This window comes from Triticum aestivum, chromosome 2B (genome assembly GCF_018294505.1).
Source record: "Triticum aestivum cultivar Chinese Spring chromosome 2B, IWGSC CS RefSeq v2.1, whole genome shotgun sequence".
NCBI lineage: Eukaryota > Viridiplantae > Streptophyta > Magnoliopsida > Poales > Poaceae > Triticum > Triticum aestivum.
The window spans coordinates 421,053,984-421,071,379 of NC_057798.1; the positions used below are offsets into that span (position 1 = coordinate 421,053,984).

General features: G+C 46.8%; 2 protein-coding genes across 3 annotated transcripts; one reads left to right on the plus strand and one right to left on the minus strand.

Annotated features, from left to right (window-relative positions):
* The first annotated feature begins 8,166 nt into the window (after positions 1-8,166).
* Positions 8,167-10,950, plus strand: LOC123045261 (chloroplast envelope quinone oxidoreductase homolog). The gene is made up of 4 exons (XM_044468249.1): positions 8,167-8,420; positions 9,345-9,486; positions 9,804-9,895; positions 10,041-10,950. The coding sequence occupies exons 1-4, from the start codon at positions 8,340-8,342 to the stop codon at positions 10,731-10,733; spliced, it is 1,008 nt and encodes a 335-aa protein (XP_044324184.1). The 5' UTR covers positions 8,167-8,339; the 3' UTR covers positions 10,734-10,950.
* Positions 10,951-11,472: 522 nt separating this feature from the next.
* Positions 11,473-17,175, minus strand: LOC123045260 (nuclear transport factor 2). Of its 2 annotated transcripts, XM_044468248.1 has the most exons (9): positions 16,918-17,175; positions 16,683-16,823; positions 16,226-16,574; positions 15,901-16,136; positions 15,226-15,388; positions 15,021-15,142; positions 14,865-14,930; positions 13,182-13,248; positions 11,473-11,955 (listed from the first exon to the last, which is right to left on the minus strand). In XM_044468248.1, exons 1-9 carry the CDS (start codon positions 16,987-16,989, stop codon positions 11,711-11,713), a joined length of 1,461 nt encoding a protein of 486 aa, XP_044324183.1. In that variant the 5' UTR covers positions 16,990-17,175; the 3' UTR covers positions 11,473-11,710. The 2 variants fall into 2 exon arrangements, with proteins under 2 accessions (XP_044324183.1, XP_044324182.1); XM_044468247.1 differs by having other exon boundaries at positions 16,226-16,823.
* Positions 17,176-17,396: the final 221 nt, after the last annotated feature.

The following is a 17,396-nucleotide window of genomic DNA, read 5'->3' on the forward strand; positions in this document are numbered from 1 at the left end:
TATTCATGTAGTAATAGACGCCATATTTTTATCCTTAATAGCAACAGTACATACGTGCCTTGCTACCCCTTCTATCATTGGGTGAGGACACGTAAGATCGAACCCATCACAAAGCACCTCTTCCCATTGCAAGAAAAATCGATCTAGTTGGCCTAACTAAACCAAAGATTTGAAGAAGAAATGCGAGGCTATAAATAATCATGCATATAAGAGATCAAAGAAAACTCAAATAATATTCATGGATATAGATCTGATCATAAACTCAAATTCATTGGATCCCAACAAACTCACCGCAAAAAAAGTCATTACATCAAATAGATCTCCAAGAAACCATTGTATTGAGAATCAAAAAGAGAGAAGAAGCCATCTAGCTACTACCTACGGACCCGTAAGTCTATAGTGAACTACTCACGCATCATCGAAGGAGCACCAATGAGGACGATGAACCCCTCTGTGGTCGTGTTCCCCTCCAATAGAGTGCCAGAATAGGGCTCTAGATTGGATCTCGTGGTTATGGAACTTGTGGCGGCTGGAATTCTGTTTCATCGACTCCCCTAGGGTTTCTGGAATATTTGGGTATTTATAGAGCTGAGAGGCGGTGGAGGAGACCCCCGTGGGCCCCACAGCCCATAAGGGCGCGCCAGGGGCCTCTGTCGTGCCCTGATGTCTTGTGGGCCCCACGGGCCTCCCCCCAAGTGCTTCCTTGGCTCCCAAGTCGTCTTCTGGACCAAAAAAATCTTCAAAAAGTTTCGTTGTGTTTGAACTTCGTTTGATAGGGATATTCTGCGAAGTAAAAAAACAAGCAAAAAATAGCAAGTGGCACTGGGCACTATGTCAATAGGTTAGTCCCCAAAAATGATATAGAGTTGCTATAAAATGATTGTAAAACATCCAAGAATGATAATATAACATCATGGAACATTCAAAAATTATAGATACGTTGGAGACGTATCATTTCTCTAAGGAATCTTCTTTTAGCCAAGTCCGGTAGACCTCTACTATTCCAAAAATCCCTTTCATAGATCATCATGGCATTATTTTCTTTTGTTTAACTCTAGCACTTCTACGCATTGCTGATATAGGATAAACCTTCCTCTTCCAGGTTTTTTTGTTGGTTTATCCTTCACCACCTCTGCGTCGTCATGACCAGTGGCAATGGTAGAACTGACACCTGTTTGCAGAGGGGCCATATACCCCTCTGAAACCACATCCTCATCCTAATTTTCTACTCCCTCCACGGGAATCAAATACTCACATAGTGACTGTAAAGCGGTAACCCCAAACTTATTAATGTCCGAATTATTCAAAGGTTTGTCTGCTGCCATATTTCGAATTAACTCTATGGCTCTGTCCGCTTCTAAGTCTAACAAATCATTAATGGATTTGGTTATTTCTTTGTCATTGCTACCAAGAGATATCCCTTGGGTGTGAGTTTTATCTAAAATCTCATGTTCAGAAAAGTGAAGAATGGAACAACTAGTATTTACTGGCATACCTGTATTTGCTTCAATATCTCAAAGCTTGGCGGCCCTCGTCGCTCGCCCCATCTGTATGTCATCGGCATCAAGCTGAGACTGAATCCGGTGACTAAAGCGCCCGCCCCCGGATGCAGGATCCGGGATCCCGCCAAAAGCTATCACCTCCTCCATAGTCACTCCGCCCAAGCTTTGGTCGCCTACCATGTGCCCAGCGACAGCAACCGTGGGAGATAGCATCGACGCAGACTCCTCTGGTGCGTCGTCCACCCTGTCGGTCATGCGCTGAAGTCAGGCAGGCGGTCCCCCGCTCCAGACCGGGACGCCACCTCCTGTGGCGTGCCAGTCTATCATGATGATGAAGATCTCGGGGTAGGAGATGGCACATCCGACCGACCGGTCGTGTAAGCCACCTCCTCCACAGGTGGTGGAGCAACCTCAAAAGACTGCCCATCCCCCCTCTTAGCAGAAGTGTGCGGCAAAGATAATGGGGAAGACGTAGTAGTCCCTTGGGTCTCCTGCCCGATGTGAACCACTTCCGCCTGCACCTGCTACTCAACCATTGAGTCTGTGGCTATGATGTCATTCTCCACCTCCATCTCCACTCGGTCACGATAAGCGACTTGGTGCTGACATCGCCTGAAATGATCCAAAACACAGAGAAGTTGTGGGAGTGGAAGAAGGGGCCAACCCCTTATCAATCCTCGGCTGCGCCGACTGAGCGGGCTTTGCCACCGGTAGATTCTGTCCACCAAAACCACCAGACTTTCCCTCCGCCTCTTTGTTACCGTTATCATCACCACCGTCGGTCATGTCCACATCTTTACTTGTAGAGCCATTATCTGTCGCATGGCCCTCCTCAACCACAACCTGGATATCATGCACCACTCCATCATACACCCACGGAACAGAATCCGGAACATACTCCGAATCAATAACACTGACTAGCATCCTCGCAATGCCATGCATACGGGTAAAAGGCATATCAACCTTCTCAGTTTTACCAAACAAAGACCCGAGACTCCAAACAATAATGAAGTCATTCAGCAGTTCCTCTGTTATGCCTGACAGACTGACCCAGATCTGCTCCAATGGTGATCCCGTCGGCTCTGGTTTTTTGCATTTATCAAACTCGAGAGCACACTTGCTCCGAGTCACCTTGTTGAACCCAAACTTCAACAGACGATCCAAGTCCTTCCTCCTGGTGAACTCAACTCTGTATACCTAATCATCCACCAGAACAAGAGCCTAATGGAAGGACTCCGAAACCAACCGTCTGAGCTCCCGAGACACCTGCTCATCTGTCAGTGTCCCCTTAGTCACCTTGACTAGACCGAACTTCGAGCACTCCCGGCGAGCGGTCACCGAGACCGTGCGTGGAGTTTCAAAGAACCTAAGCTTATTGTTGCAAACACCATATACAGTCACCACAGGCTTAGGAGCCGAAAGCAAAGCACAATTATCCGATGAGTGCCCAGGTTTGAGGCAAATGTCACACAAGACCTTCATGCAATCAATCACAAAGTGACCTGGCTCACCACATTAATAACAGCTCATATTTTCCTTCTGACGCACTGCCTTATTAGCACACACCATCTCTGCTTTATCGCTACCTTTGTCACTTTGAGCATCTCTGTCATCTGTAGGTGTGGATGTGAGAATAGACATTGATGCCAATGCCTTAACCGCCGCCGCCTCAGGCAGTGTTACAAAGGAAGAAGCGGCGACGTCCGCCGCTTTGGCCGCCCCGCTGCCAGTCCCCGCCGGCGGGAGTGTCAGCTTAGGAGCCGTTTTGGGCACATAGGGGTGGCGCGGAGGTGGATTACGACCGAACCCAGCACCCCCACCCCGACCACCTCTCTGGCGGTAGTGCGGTCCCGTGGCGCCTTCGACGAACTCGCCGGGTGGTGGGTTAAAGTTTTGCTGCCATTGGTTTCCGACGAAGACGTGCGTGCCCTCCGCCGTTGTTCCACTGATTCCATCCACGTCCATCGTATCCGCGGCCTCGCCTGCCGGGCAGGCGCCCCGGGAACCGCAGGCCTCCGATCGAGTCTCTGGTCTGCGAGATCGATCGAATTGCCGAGATCCCCGCCGCCACTTTCCCCGGCGCCCGCGCGGGCTTTCCCGGCGGTCGTCTCCGGTGGCGGCGAGGAAGGAAGGGGAGGCGGCGCGGTGGATCCCTAATCGCCCCCGAGTCGCCTGATGGACGATGCGAGGGCCAATTGTGAAAGTCAGATAGCATTGTCGATGTAGTCAGCAGAAAAACGAAAATGAGCGTGATGTTGTATTATGAAGAAACAGTAATATAGATTTGTTTCCTACTCCTTTTTATCATTTCGAAAGTATACAGATTAAAATTGATCTTTGGCGGGTTGGCGCTGGACAGGAAGGTTTACAAGGAGTGGTCGATGCTTTGGCCATCGTCCGAAAAGATCTAGGAGCCTGGGGTGAACGGGAGTTCGGCAATCTCTCAAAGAAAGTCCGCACACTCCAAAAGCGCCTAGAACGCGTGAGAAGCTCTTCGATGGGGCGTGGCCCTTCGCAGGAGGAGCTGTCCGTTTCACCTCAGCTGCGTGAAGCTCTACGCCAAGAAGAAATATGGCTCAAACAGCGCTCGCGGGTTCTCTGGCTACAAGGGGGAGACTGCAGCACGGGCTACTTTCAGGCACAAGCCGCGCAGCGTAAGAGGCAGAACCGCATTACTTCTCTGGAAAACTCCAACGGCCAGATATTGCAAGAGCCAGAGGAAGTGAAAAAAGAAGTTGGTGATTTCTTTCAAGGCATGTATCAAACACAGGGTTTTCGGCCGATGAATGAGTTACTTGACTGTGTACAGCCCAGTGTCACCAATGCTATGAACGACTTTATCCAACGACCTTATGAAGCGGAGGGGGTGAAAAAGGCGTTGTTTGATATGGCACCATCCAAGGCCCCGAGGGTGGATGGCTTCACGGCTGGCTTCTATCAACGGCATTGGAATGTTCTAGGTGAGGATATAACAATGGTCGTGCTTGCCTTTCTGAACGGGGGAGAGTTACCTCTAGGTTTGAATGATACTGCAATCACGCTGATTCCTAAGGTACGACACCCGCAGAAAATCTCACAATTTCGTCCCATCGCCTTATGCCCGGTGCTCTACAAAATTGCAGTCAAAGCAATTGCCAATAGACTCCGTGACATCCTGGACGAGATTATAGGGGAAGAGCAAAGTGCATTTGTACCTGGTCGCTTAATTACAGATAATGTACTTGTGGCCTATGAGACTATTCATGCTATTAAGCGGAGGAAAAAGGGAAAGAAATGTTGTTGTGCTGTTAAACTGGACATGCTCAAGGCTTATGACAGAGTGGAATGGCACTATCTCCAAGCAATGCTAACAAGGCTGGGCTTTGGAGATGCTTTTATACGGCTGGTTATGAAATGTGTCACTTCTGTTCGGTTCATGATTAAGGTGAATGGTGAGCTACTACCGTATTTCACTCCTTCACGAGGTTTGCGGCAAGGATGCCCCATCTCGCCGTACCTCTTCCTGCTGTGTGCTCAAGGCCTTACCTCACTTCTGAATAATTTTGGCGGAGCACATATTGATCGAGGAATTAGGGTGAGTATCCATGCACCTTGGGTTAATCACTTGCTTTTCGCTGACGACTGTCTTATCTTCCTGAATGCGCAAACCCAGAGTGCGGATAGACTGAACGATATTCTCCGGATTTACGCTGATTGTTCCGGACAAGCAGTGAATACGGAGAAAAGCTCTATATTTTTTAGTGCCAATACACATCAACCCACACGGCAGGCGCTCAAGCAATCTTTGGATATACATGTTGAGGCCTTCTCGGAATGCTACTTGGGCTTACCTACAGCTATTGGCAAGATAACTAGTGGGACGTTTGATCATATTGTTGATCGATGTCGAAGTAAGTTACACGGCTGTTCTGAAAGGAACATGGCTTGTGCGGCACGAGAGGTTTTGCTCAAAACAGTGGTTCAAGCCATTCCTACCTACAGTATGAGCTGCTTTCTGCTCACAAAAAAGGTGTGCAAGAGTATTATTTCATGCATGGACAAATATTGGTGGAGGAGTTCCATAGACAAACGTACACTCCACTGGCTCTCTTGGGATAAACTTGCGACAACAAAGTGAAAGGCGGCATGGGGTTCCGTGACATGCAGGTGTTCAATCTCGCAATGCTCGGGAAACATGGTTGGCGTCTTCTCACCAAACCGGAGTCTTTGTGCTCGCGAGTGCTCAAGGGAAAATATTATCCACACACTGACTTCCTCAATGCGAGTGCTCCTGCTCGAGTCTCGGCTACGTGGAAAGCAATTATTGCGGGGAGAAAGGCCCTTGAAGTCGGGCTTATCAAAAGAGTTGGAGACGGCTCCACTATCTCCACTTGGACAGATCCCTGGATCCCTGGCAATCTTTTTCTGAAACCGATGGGGCGCCTTGGCTCTTCCACACTAGCCACGGTCTCAGAACTGATAGATGATTACACAGGCAGCTAGAATGTGGAAATCATTCAAGAAAATTTCTTGCAACCGGATGTTGAAGCTATCCTCAATATACCCCTTAACAGCAACGGTGGTCAAGATTCTTTGACATGGGCCTTAGAGAAATCTGGCAACTACTCTGTAAAATCCGTGTATCGCTCTCTTGTGACTCGGAACGAGCACCACGCTCTAGAGGAAGGGACGATTACAGAAACTTAATCAGCTAACAAACAGATGTGGGATGCCCTTTGGAAATTACATGTGGTTCCAAAAGTCCATGTATTCTGGTGGAGAGTTCTCCGGGGAATACTACCAGATTCAGTCACTTTGCAATACCGACACATCAAGCCATTGGGCCGGTGTGCTATCTGCAAAGCAATGGATGAAAACTTGCTTCATGCACTAGTTCACTGCTCGCATGCAAGGCCGTTCTGGATTGCAGCTGCAGATAGATTTCAGCTTCGTCTACCTCGTTTGCATCCGGATACTTGGGCACAGGATATTCTTATGGATTCTCAGTTCGCAGAGGAAGACCGCTACAGGATTGTCACGATCATGCATAGTATATGGTCCTCACGCAACTGTTGGACTCATGATCGCGATGGCTATGACCCAGTTCAAGCCCTGAAGTGGATTCATGAAACTTTGGCTATTCTGGACCTTCCACCATCGCGCAAGAAGGGCTCGGAAGCTCAGTGTTGGCGCTCGCCCGAGGCAGGTTGGGTTACTATAAACACGAATGTTGCTGTCAGTATTGAGAACATGAAGGCAGGAGCGGGAGGGGTGGCGCGGTCGCACCTTTCGTTTCTTGGAGCATGGAGTAAGCCCCTATCGGGTGTCACCGACCCGTTCATTGCAGAACTTTTAGCTTTTCGGGAGGGGATGATCTTCGCTCAACTTCGTGGCTTCTCACACGTGGTAATGGAGATTGACTGCTTAGAGCTAGTCAACATGTGGAAATCGCGCGGCAATTCTCGTTCAATTGCAGCACCTATCTTGGAGGAATTAGTGGAGATTAGTGCTAGTTTTACTTCTTTGACGGTTACTCACATTGGTAGATCTTGCAATGTACCAGCCCATCAGTGTGCTCGCCTCACGTGCTCACTGGATGGCACTGAAAGCTGGATTGACTCCAGTCCTGAATTCCTACGTTCTTGTCTAAGAACGGATTGTAACCTCATGCTACTTGATCAAGCTCCTAATTTCGATGCAAAAAAAAGATTAAAATCGATTTCTCTTCCTTTTCCTGTAAATAGATCTAAAACAACGATTTTCATAAAAGTAGCCGATGCCCTTTAGGCCATAAAAGGGAATATAAAGAAAATTTGTGAGATTTAAAACATCAAATCAAAAAGGTCCTCACGAATAGCTGAAAAAAGAAAAGAAAGAAAACGCAATCATGCTATAGCCACAGATCTAGACACAATAAGACAGTCTTGGAAATCTAAATTAATTCAGAATGATGATTCTCGAGGAATAAATAGATTTGAACTATATCATAGAGGTAAATTTATTGAATTTTACCGTGTTGAAACTGCTACTCATATGAGCAACGCGAGTAATCCCCACCCCATCCTTTGTACCAGAGGTCAACTGATGATCTGAACAGAAGGGACACAAATGAGAGACCAGAAATGGACTTGTACGTAAACAGCTCGCCCCTAGACCAACCGCTACATCTTGTCTCATTTTCAAATACACCGGCCCTACGCCGCGCCTCTGCCAGCTAGTTAGCCAATTCTGATTATGAAGCGAAGCGTTGTGCTAATACACAGCAAAATACACAAGCTTGCGCATGTCCCATGTGCAAGGTTGGCTGGTGCAGATAGCGGCAGTACCTGGGCTGGAGGGCCGTTTCGAATTTCCCGACAGATAGATACACGATCAGGCACGCAAAGACCGCGTTCCCACGCCGTCGTCGAGGTGCGCAGACAAGGACGTATGCGGCCTTAGCTTCGCACAGCCGAGGCGAGGCGAGGCGTGGGAACGCTACGACCGCTTTTCACACACTGCTGCGGGCGGGACCAAACGAGCCAACATCATCGGCCACGGCGCTATGAACCGTGTCAGCCCAGTCACGAGCACACACATCAGCGGGCCTTCTAGAACCAACCCGATATAACGGCCCAGCCTCGCCGACGGGGTGGGCCCACACGTCAAAACCCAGGATTCCTCGCGTCGGCGTGCGTATATAGATCTCAGCCCAGGCCCCAGAGACACACAGGACGTGTACCCCAAGAACCAGAGAGGCAACCAACCCAACCCCTGAGCATCTCCGGCCACGCATCAGCTAAGCACACGCAAACAGCCGCCCCCACGATACTCACGAGGCTTCTTCCCCTCCGTGCGCTCTCTTGTTTCCCCCATCCCATGGCCACCCCGACGACCACGCCGGCGACGATGCGGGCCGTGCAGTACGACGCCTGCGGCGGAGGCGCCGCCGGCCTCAAGGTAAAGAGTTACTACTATTCGGGGTAGCGGCTCGAAGCTTGTTAGTTTGCTGTGTGTTCTGGTCGGCGCACGAGATTGGTATGGTTGGTGCTAAGGATGATTTGGCCGATTCACTGGCTAATTGACTACAGTTAGTACTAAGTATTAGAGTATATGTTAGTAGTTTTTTCCTGGGAACACCTTGGTGGAGATCGCAGTCAGTTCACCTGAATCCCTTCTTTTGAATTGTTTTTTATGGCAGGACAAGTAGTCAAGTAGCTAGCTGTAGCTTACTCAAGTAATAGAACTTTGCTCTAGCGGCTTTTGCGCTATAATTTGTGATGGGCACTCGGTACTTGTATGATCTATCGAGTATCTTGGTGGTTCTTATGGTGGTGATGTGTTGCACTAGCTAGATATGTTCTCTCTTTCTCGTGTCTACTTGGCTTTAGGAGTGCTTAAGATGTGTTACAGTGAAATTAGTTAAATAGGTCGCGCATACCTGGTGTTGGATGCTCGGAAAAGCACTGCGCAATAGTTTTTGTATTGTGACCCATGAGTCACCACTCCTGGATCCCAAACATATTCCGATGACGAGTCAGTCGGAAATTTATTATTTAAAAGTTGCACATGTCTAGTGTTAGATGATTGGAAAAGCACCGGAGATACTTCTTGTAAATCCTAATAAAAAAGATTGAGATGACCAAGTCAGTTGTGTGAGCTCTGATTGTGAGTCAATCGGTTGACAGGGGATTCAACCCTATTTTAGCCTAGAGAGGTTTGCCTGACAGCTTGATGCTTATACCGCTTAACTAATTAACAAACAAATCAAAGTAGTTTGTTTGTTTTAAAGAAAGGAGAATAGTAAATATAATATTTTCTTCTTCCATGAAGATGAACCAGTAGAACCTATAAACCTGTGATTCTGAAATCTCTCTATTGCAGCATGTAGAAGTCCCCGTCCCTTCAGCAAAGAAGAATGAGGTCCTGCTGAAACTGCAAGCTGCAACCATCAACCCAGTTGACTGGAAGATACAGAAAGGGGACTTGCGGCCTCTGCTGCCTCGTAGACTGCCTTTTATCCCAGGTAACTATCCTCATTCATAGTACCACTGCGTGGATGCTAGCCATTATCTATCAATCACGGATTCTATTTGGAGGCTTCCTAATTCCTATGTAGAGAGCAAAATAGCACCAAGGGTAGTTATGAGAACGTTATTTGATCATGTCTGTCTTTTCAGTCTTGCTATGTTATTTTGTTCTTCACCTTTAACAACTATCCAGGATGTCTCTTACCTGATAATCAGCTTATGATAAAGATAGCATATATGTGTGTGTGTTGCTCAATTCATGAAACAACTTGCTGATAGATGCATCTCTTCTCTACTGCTCCTTTTCTTGCAGTGACTGATGTTGCAGGAGTAGTTGTTGATGTTGGTCCTGGAGTGAAAGGTGTCACGGTGGGTGATCAAGTCGTCGCCATGTTGAACTCTTTTGTGAGTGAACTTCACTCATGACAACATATTTCCATGTTTGTCATCTTCATACTTAGAAAGAAGATGATTTCAGAACAAATCCTCTTCTTTAAAAAAAAAATATTGCTGCAAGCTTGTTAATGTGACAATGTCTTTGCTGTTACAGAACGGAGGTGGACTGGCAGAGTACGCTGTAGCATCCGCAAACCTGACCGTCAAAAGGCCAGCTGAGGTTTCTGCAGCTGAGGGTGCTGGGCTTCCCATTGCTGCAGGCACTGCGCTCCAGGCACTGAGGTCCATTGGTGCCAAGTTTGACGGCACCGGCAAGCCATTAAACGTGTTGGTCACCGCTGCCTCTGGTGGCGTAGGCCTGTACGCGGTGCAGCTTGCAAAGCTAGCGAACCTTCATGTTACCGCCACCTGCGGCGCACGCAACATGGATCTTGTGAAGAGCTTGGGCGCAGACGAGGTGATGGACTACAGGACCCCAGAGGGGGCGAGCCTGCAGAGCCCCTCCGGCAGAAAGTACGACGGCGTGGTTCACTGCACCGTCGGTGTCAGCTGGTCGTTTTTCCAGCCATTGCTCAGTGATGCCGGGAGAGTGATCGATATCACCCCCAACTTGTCGGCCATCCTCACATCTGCGCTGCACAGGGTGACATTTTCCAAGAAGCGCCTGGTGCCCCTGCTCCTGTCGCCCAACAAGGCGGACCTGGAGTTCTTGGTTGGGTTGCTCAAGGAAGGCAAGCTGAAGACGGTGATCGACTCCAAGTTCCCGTTGAGCGATGCAGGCAAGGCGTGGCAGAGCAGTATCGATGGCCATGCCACTGGTAAGATTGTCGTTGAGATGGAGAGCTGATCGTCGTCAATGTTTATTACTACTAGTATTACCAAAGAACTTGCATACAGACAGTGGAGGCGAATACTTAGATGTAATCATACAGACTAGTCACTTGTGCGTTTGTTTATTGGGGTGATGTTCGTTTATTCAGCTTAGTATGTTTATTGGACAGAGAGATAAGTTGCAAAAAACTGTATATGGCTATCAGTAAACAATAGCATTATGCTGTCAAAAATACGGTTCGCTCTTTGCTGATGCTTGGTGCAACCACTACCAAGTACTGCAGTGGTCATCTGTAAGTGATCTTGGCTAGAATTCAGACTCACCTTCAGTTTTTCTCGATCCAAACAAAGAACCATTAACCTCTGCAGAAGAACAAATCTTATATTGAGACCCTAAAGCAGACCAAATTAGCAAGTTCAATTCTAAAGCACAGGTACTGATGCCATTTAGTCGTTCCCAGAAAAAGTGGTTTGATGCATTAATTTTCAGCAACTATAAACAATTACCCAGCCAGCCTTGTACTCCGCCTTGTCCAAATCAGGAGATCTTTCTTAAATTTAAATAATAAAAAATGCTAAAAATCTGACATCAGATTTTAGATTGTGGAACTTTTTATCAAATTATGTTGCTTTAAAAAATTGCCATTCACGCGACAACATAATTTGCCATCCCAGGTGTTTGATTTGCCATGCTAAAGAAAACTGATGTTGGATTTGTAACATAATATGTAAAGAAAATCCAACAACGCATCAGCTCAAAAGAATGCCAAAACTTACTAGGACTGCATCTGAATAGATTGTAATATTCTACAATTAGTAACCAATATCACCACTGCTTTCCTTGCCACAAAACAAGGAGAGCACCAATTTATGACCTGAATACGCTGACAACGACCGCACAGGAACCCAGCTCACGACACACCATTTTTGTGAATCTTAGTACGTTCAACGACAATGAAATAGCAAACTTCTACCAACGCATAGCTACCAAACTCACTTTGCAGCTGCCCGGGCACCACCACGACCACCGGTGCCAGAGTGATCAACCCGCTGGTAGCCAACATCACCTCCACGACCTGAGCCGCCTCTACCACCGCCTCTGCCTCCAAAATCAGATCGATAGTTGTTGTACTCGCCCCTTCCATAGCCTCTCCCTCCAGTGTAACTACCACGGCCTCTCATGCCTTCACCTCGGAAATTACCACCTCTACCCGGTGGAAACCTTCCCCTGCTACTACCTGAAGCCAGAAGGAAATAGCACATGTATCAATCAAAATCATTAGTTTTTCAAGCAATACAGAAAATGTAATTTGTCATATTTCAAATAAAAGTAGATTATGTACAAGCAAGGGTGGGTGCTTCAGTTTAGGTTTTAGCCACATGTGCATCAAAATAATTCAGCAATTACATATATGTGCTTCATGTTCATCTCAGAAATTGTAATTTGTTAACAATACACACAAAAAATACACAGAATACCAAATTGCAAAGTGGCAAGCAGTGGGCTGGAATAATATTTAATTTAAACTGGACCAAATGAAAGTGCTAATAATAATACATGTGAGCCAAACGGATATATATATATATATATATATAGGACTGCTAAAGTGAGCCTGAGCGTACTATTATTAGCGTACGCGCCGACCCAACATGCGAACCGCCTAATTAGGCTGACTCAACCCCCCATCCGAGGCGCTTTTATCAGTAACTCCAACGTAATTAGGAAATAAAATATAGTAATAAAAGAAACATACTTTACGGGACATATCTTGTAAGGTCCGGTAGTAAACCGTATGAAGGAAGTAGTAATGTAATTACTACCTAGGAGCTAATGGATTTGTATGGCCAGGTAGTAACGAATAGAAGATAGTAGTAATGTGATTACCACCTAGATAGGAATAGGTTCATTTCGAATCATAATACAATTACCATTCAACACTTTTTTGGCATGCGTTTTACTAGTAGTAGGAGCGTACAGGGTAATCAAGTTAGTTATATTACTATATTTGTCAAGGAGTTTTACTAGTAACATGGTTGCCTGAGTGGCCAGTGCTAGCAGATTTAGTAACCGTTTTAATTTGTTACGATCTTTTCTAGGAACTTTACTAGTAGTCAGTTGGGCGATCTACTAATGCACGGCCAGTATTCCTTTTAGTTCTGTTACTGTTTTCGCTAGCATGTTTTACTAGTAGACGGAGGCTGGTGCGTGGTAGTCTGTAACCAACTAAAGTGTATTACGATTATTGCAGGCAATTTTACGACAATTAGCAGGACGAAGCGGCGCTCGAGCAAACCCAGAACGGGTGGCGCGTAGGATTAGCGCTTTTGCGCTCACGCTCAGTATAGCGCGACCGTATATATATATATATATATATATATATATATATATATGGAATTTCTCCCAAAAGACCAAAACCTTGTACATTCTTACAGTCAGGGTTGAGTTGAACTTTCAGAAACATACCACGTGAACCAGGAGTTCTTTTTTCTTCGACGTGGCACGGCCGGTCATCAATCGTCACAGGAGAAGCCTTCAGAATAAGAGTTAATCAGATAAAATAAAAATACAAGTATGGAGCTTATGAAATTGATATGGGCAGTCATGGAAGTTGATTCATTAGGAGAAGAAAATAAAATCAGATGCATAACAAACAATCCAGGAACATGTGTGGTCCAAAATAAGCAGTGTAAAATTAATTGGAATCGGATTACTACGGCAACGTAAACGGCATGACCAAAATAGGAAACTTGTTTGGCTTCAGCCACGGACTGTAACATAATCAATTTTTATCTTGTCTCTGGTATGCTCTGTTGGGTAAGATGCAACAAAAAAAAGATCTGGCATTGACTTAAACCACCCAATCAATAAAAGAAATCCGATTGATCCAGCATCGATCTCACAAATAACAACAAATTGACCAAGCCAGCAGCACAGAAGAACGGAATCAAAGCAACCCAAGACCTGCACCCTTGGCTGATCCACCGCATCTACAGCAATGCCAGCTCCACGGTCTCCTCCCACCACCACGGCACAACACAGTTCGTTCGTAGCCATTTAAGTTCATGCAGGCGTCCTCACGGTAACGAGTATCAGCGGTCGAAACTGCTCTTTCAATGGTGGTGCTTCTCATATGGAGCGATGTCGCTGCTGCTTGGCGGAAAAGAGGACAGAGGAAGAGATCCAGGTGTAGGGGATGCGGTGAGTGGGATATGTGATGGAGGGGAAAGGGGATTGGGGTGCAGGAAGAGAGACGAGTGATGCAGCATTTTCTGTTTTCAGAATGAGGTGGGTGTAATCACACGTAAATAGGTGTTATCCAATTACATGGTATTCATTTATAGCCCAACTGAACAAACACATGTAACGGACTCAAGTCGTCAAAACTATGAACCAAACAAGATCTAGGATGAAGAGAGTACGAGAACAAGTGGAAGCAACAATTAAATGTCAGTCACATAGTAGCATATAACTAGAAATAATAATGAACAAAAGAAAATAAGATACATTCCTCAAGAACCTTGTAAATTGAACACCAAAGAGCATGGAAGAACATTCTCTACAGGTAGTCAGATAGCGAACGACTCATGCATGTGTTAGGGGATTGAGAATGGGGTTTGAAAATCTCCAACTCACACATTCTCTAACTAAGTTGTAGCACTACTTTTTTAACTATGTATACATCCATCATTCCTGCTAGCATGTCTATATTACGAGTAGGTGATACAAACTTTATCCACTAGTCAATAACTCCATACATCCATCCTTCCCTGGCGGGAAATCAAAGGCAACACCAATCTAATATACTTCCTGCTGCTCTCCATTTCCCATGATCATTTGGACCAGAAATCAAAGGCAGCACCAATCAAATACATAAACACAATGAACTTGCTTTGTTTTTAGTAGTTTAGGTAAGACGAAGTTTAAAAACAGAGTTTCAAGGCAACAGGCATGTAGAAGGAAAAAAAGAAGTAAAAGAATGCTATGCTCATGCTTGTATTGTTAAGAATACATCTACATCATCCAAAATAAACTCACTACAGGCATTCCCATTAACTACACATGGATTATGTAACTAGAATAAAAATTGGAAAGCATCCTTCAATAACAGAGAGCAAGCTGATGATTTAATAGGTAGACTGAAATTACCGCTAGTGCACTTTGAACTGAGCTGGCATCCTCAAACTCTATGAAGCCATAGCAGAACCCTTGAATCTGTGTTTTCAATTGAAAATACAAGAGAAGATATTACAAGTTATTTTACTGAAAAAAAACTCATCATCACGTTGAGAGAAGAAAACATACCTTGTGGCTTCTAACTTGGATACCATCATGTTTAATAGTACCAAATCTTTTGAACTCCTCTTCTAATTGGCTAGGTGTGGCATGTAAGGGCAGATTTTTTACATACACCGCAAGCGCATCAACTTCAAAAAATATTGTCAAGTATTTCTGTCAGATGCTAGTGTACTAAGAAGGTTTTCAATGCAATATTGGATTAAGATAATACCTTCTTGGTCTTGAATGTTGCTGCTCTCAGGATTAGGACTGAAAGTTGGAGCATCAACAGCCACAGACTGGGCAGGAGCAGGAGCTTGCTTCTCTGGTTTTGGTGGTGCAGGCCTGTAAGGAACTGTGGAATTTGGTGGCAGAACTGCTTTCATGACTTTGACCTGGAGCAAAACAATAATGCAAAGGTAATGAGAATCTCAAAAGGTGAATTCATAAGCCAACGTACATATCATCCGCGACATCAACAAGCTTCAAACAATTCTTCAACCAAATGCACTAGATAGACAACAGTGATGTACATAACATGTATTTCCATTCATGTTCCCCGGCAAAAGATAAATTAAGAAAGCTCACTAATATTTATTGTGCTCTGTAGTATTTTCATTCCAGAATCAGTTAAGCAACAACAATAACCTTAAAAGTGAGACCATATAAGCTTCATGTAAACATTTACTCTCCAGATTTTAATAAAGCATTAAAACCCCATAAAAATGTAACTACTGATTAAACATCTTCACACAAGATTTCAATATATGCAGAACCTGTAAAGAACTGACAGTTATATCTTTTCATTTATGCTCAGATTTAGAGACTAAGAAATATAGTAATGTACACAATTTAAATATCAGAAATAGATGATTTAGATGAAAAATAACAGTTATCCAAAACCTACAATTGAAGCGTACGACTTCTTAGGGGCCTCCTCATGTGGTACAGGGGGAGCCGAAACCGGTATGGAGGCTGCTACATTATTTGGCACTTCATCTATGACCTCAGGAACCAGTGTTTCCTCCACAACAGGCACCTCCACGTCATTCGGTGGGTTGTAAACCTCCTCCTTGGGATCCTCCTCCTCGTTGGTATGAGGAACAGACTCAGAGAGATCCAGCTCTGGCTGCGGCGAAGCCTCTACAAACAGGACAATGTGCAATTTAACAAAGGATCACGTGGTTCACAAGTAAATAAAAATATAGATCAAGATGTTACACACAACGCACCCTGCTCGCGAGGCACAGTCTCCACAGGGGCAACAGTACCATTTGCCAAGGCGGCAGCAGGGGCAACCACTGCATCCAACTCCGGTGCCGGCGGCTGCTGCTGAGGTGGCGGCAATGACGGGTCGGCCTCACCCTGCCCGACATAACGTAGTATGTCGTTGAGCACGAAGTAACCCTTCTCCTGCGGCGCGAGGAAGAAGGACTGCGCGAACTCGCGGCAGACGTCGTCCTTCCCTGTGAGGTGGCCCGTGACGAGCACGGTCACACCGCCACATAGCGACTCCTGCGCGTCCACCCCCCTGATCTCCGCCCGCGCGATGTCCATGGACATGATCTTCTCGTTAATCGCCTGCAAGAAGAAACCATTCAGAACCCCTGAGAAAGTCTCCCAACATTCTAAGGCCCCCAGATGCCCAGATCTGAATCGAGGAAACAACGGACGGGGAGTGAGCGGTACCTCCATGGTGGTGACGGTGTCCATGTCGGCGCCGGTGGTGGCGGGGCGGCCGATGCGGCTGGCCTCCTGGTAGAAGCGGAAGACGAGCTCCGGTGACTGGTGGAGGATGTTGTAGTACTGCTGCACGAAGGCGTTGCCCACCTGGAAGACGAAGACGGTACACGAATCGGGTCAGGGCGGATCGAGTCAGCTCGGCAACGGACGGATCGGGAGGCAGGGAGAGTCGCCAGCTTACCACTTGCGCCGGCGGCGTCGGTCCTGGCGCCGCGGCGGGGGCGGCGGCGGGCGGAGGCGTCGGCGCGGCCATCGTAGGAGGAGGAGGAGGAGGAGGGGCGAGGGTTTTGGCAGGGTGGGAGGCGAGGTGCGGGAGGAGGGTTTCTCCGGGTGGCGTCGCGTTTCCCGCAAAATTTGGCCAAGGGAGGAAGAGAGGGGGAGGAGCGGCGGCGGCTGCGGGGGTTATACGGGAATGGGAGAGTGGTGGAGGGTCGAGTGGGGTGAGGCCAGGGCTGCAGGCGCGGGGGCGAGCCCGCGGCCGTTGCGTGGGAGATTCGACGGCCGCGATGGGACGGAGCGGGAGTGCCTGTGTTTTCCCCAGTGGTTTTTGCCCATTTGGGGTTTCGGCCAGTGACACTGATCCGTGATCTGCTCCAGCCGGCCGCTACGGCTGGACGCGGATGTGCTTTCGGTTGCCGCGATGCGATGGTGATCTGATCT

Coding starts and splice junctions, on each gene's coding strand:
- LOC123045260 (XM_044468247.1), bottom strand. CDS start 16,989: ATGGCCGCGCCGACGCCTCCGCCCGCCGCCGCCCCCGCCGCGGCGCCA. Junction 16,137..16,225: donor GACTGTGCCTCGCGAGCAGG/GTGCGTTGTGTG, acceptor TCCTGTTTGTAG/AGGCTTCGCCGCAGCCAGAG. Junction 13,249..14,864: donor CAGTTCAAAGTGCACTAGCG/GTAATTTCAGTC, acceptor CTTATTCTGAAG/GCTTCTCCTGTGACGATTGA.
- LOC123045261 (XM_044468249.1), top strand. CDS start 8,340: ATGGCCACCCCGACGACCACGCCGGCGACGATGCGGGCCGTGCAGTAC. Junction 9,487..9,803: donor TAGACTGCCTTTTATCCCAG/GTAACTATCCTC, acceptor CTTTTCTTGCAG/TGACTGATGTTGCAGGAGTA. Junction 9,896..10,040: donor TCGCCATGTTGAACTCTTTT/GTGAGTGAACTT, acceptor TTGCTGTTACAG/AACGGAGGTGGACTGGCAGA.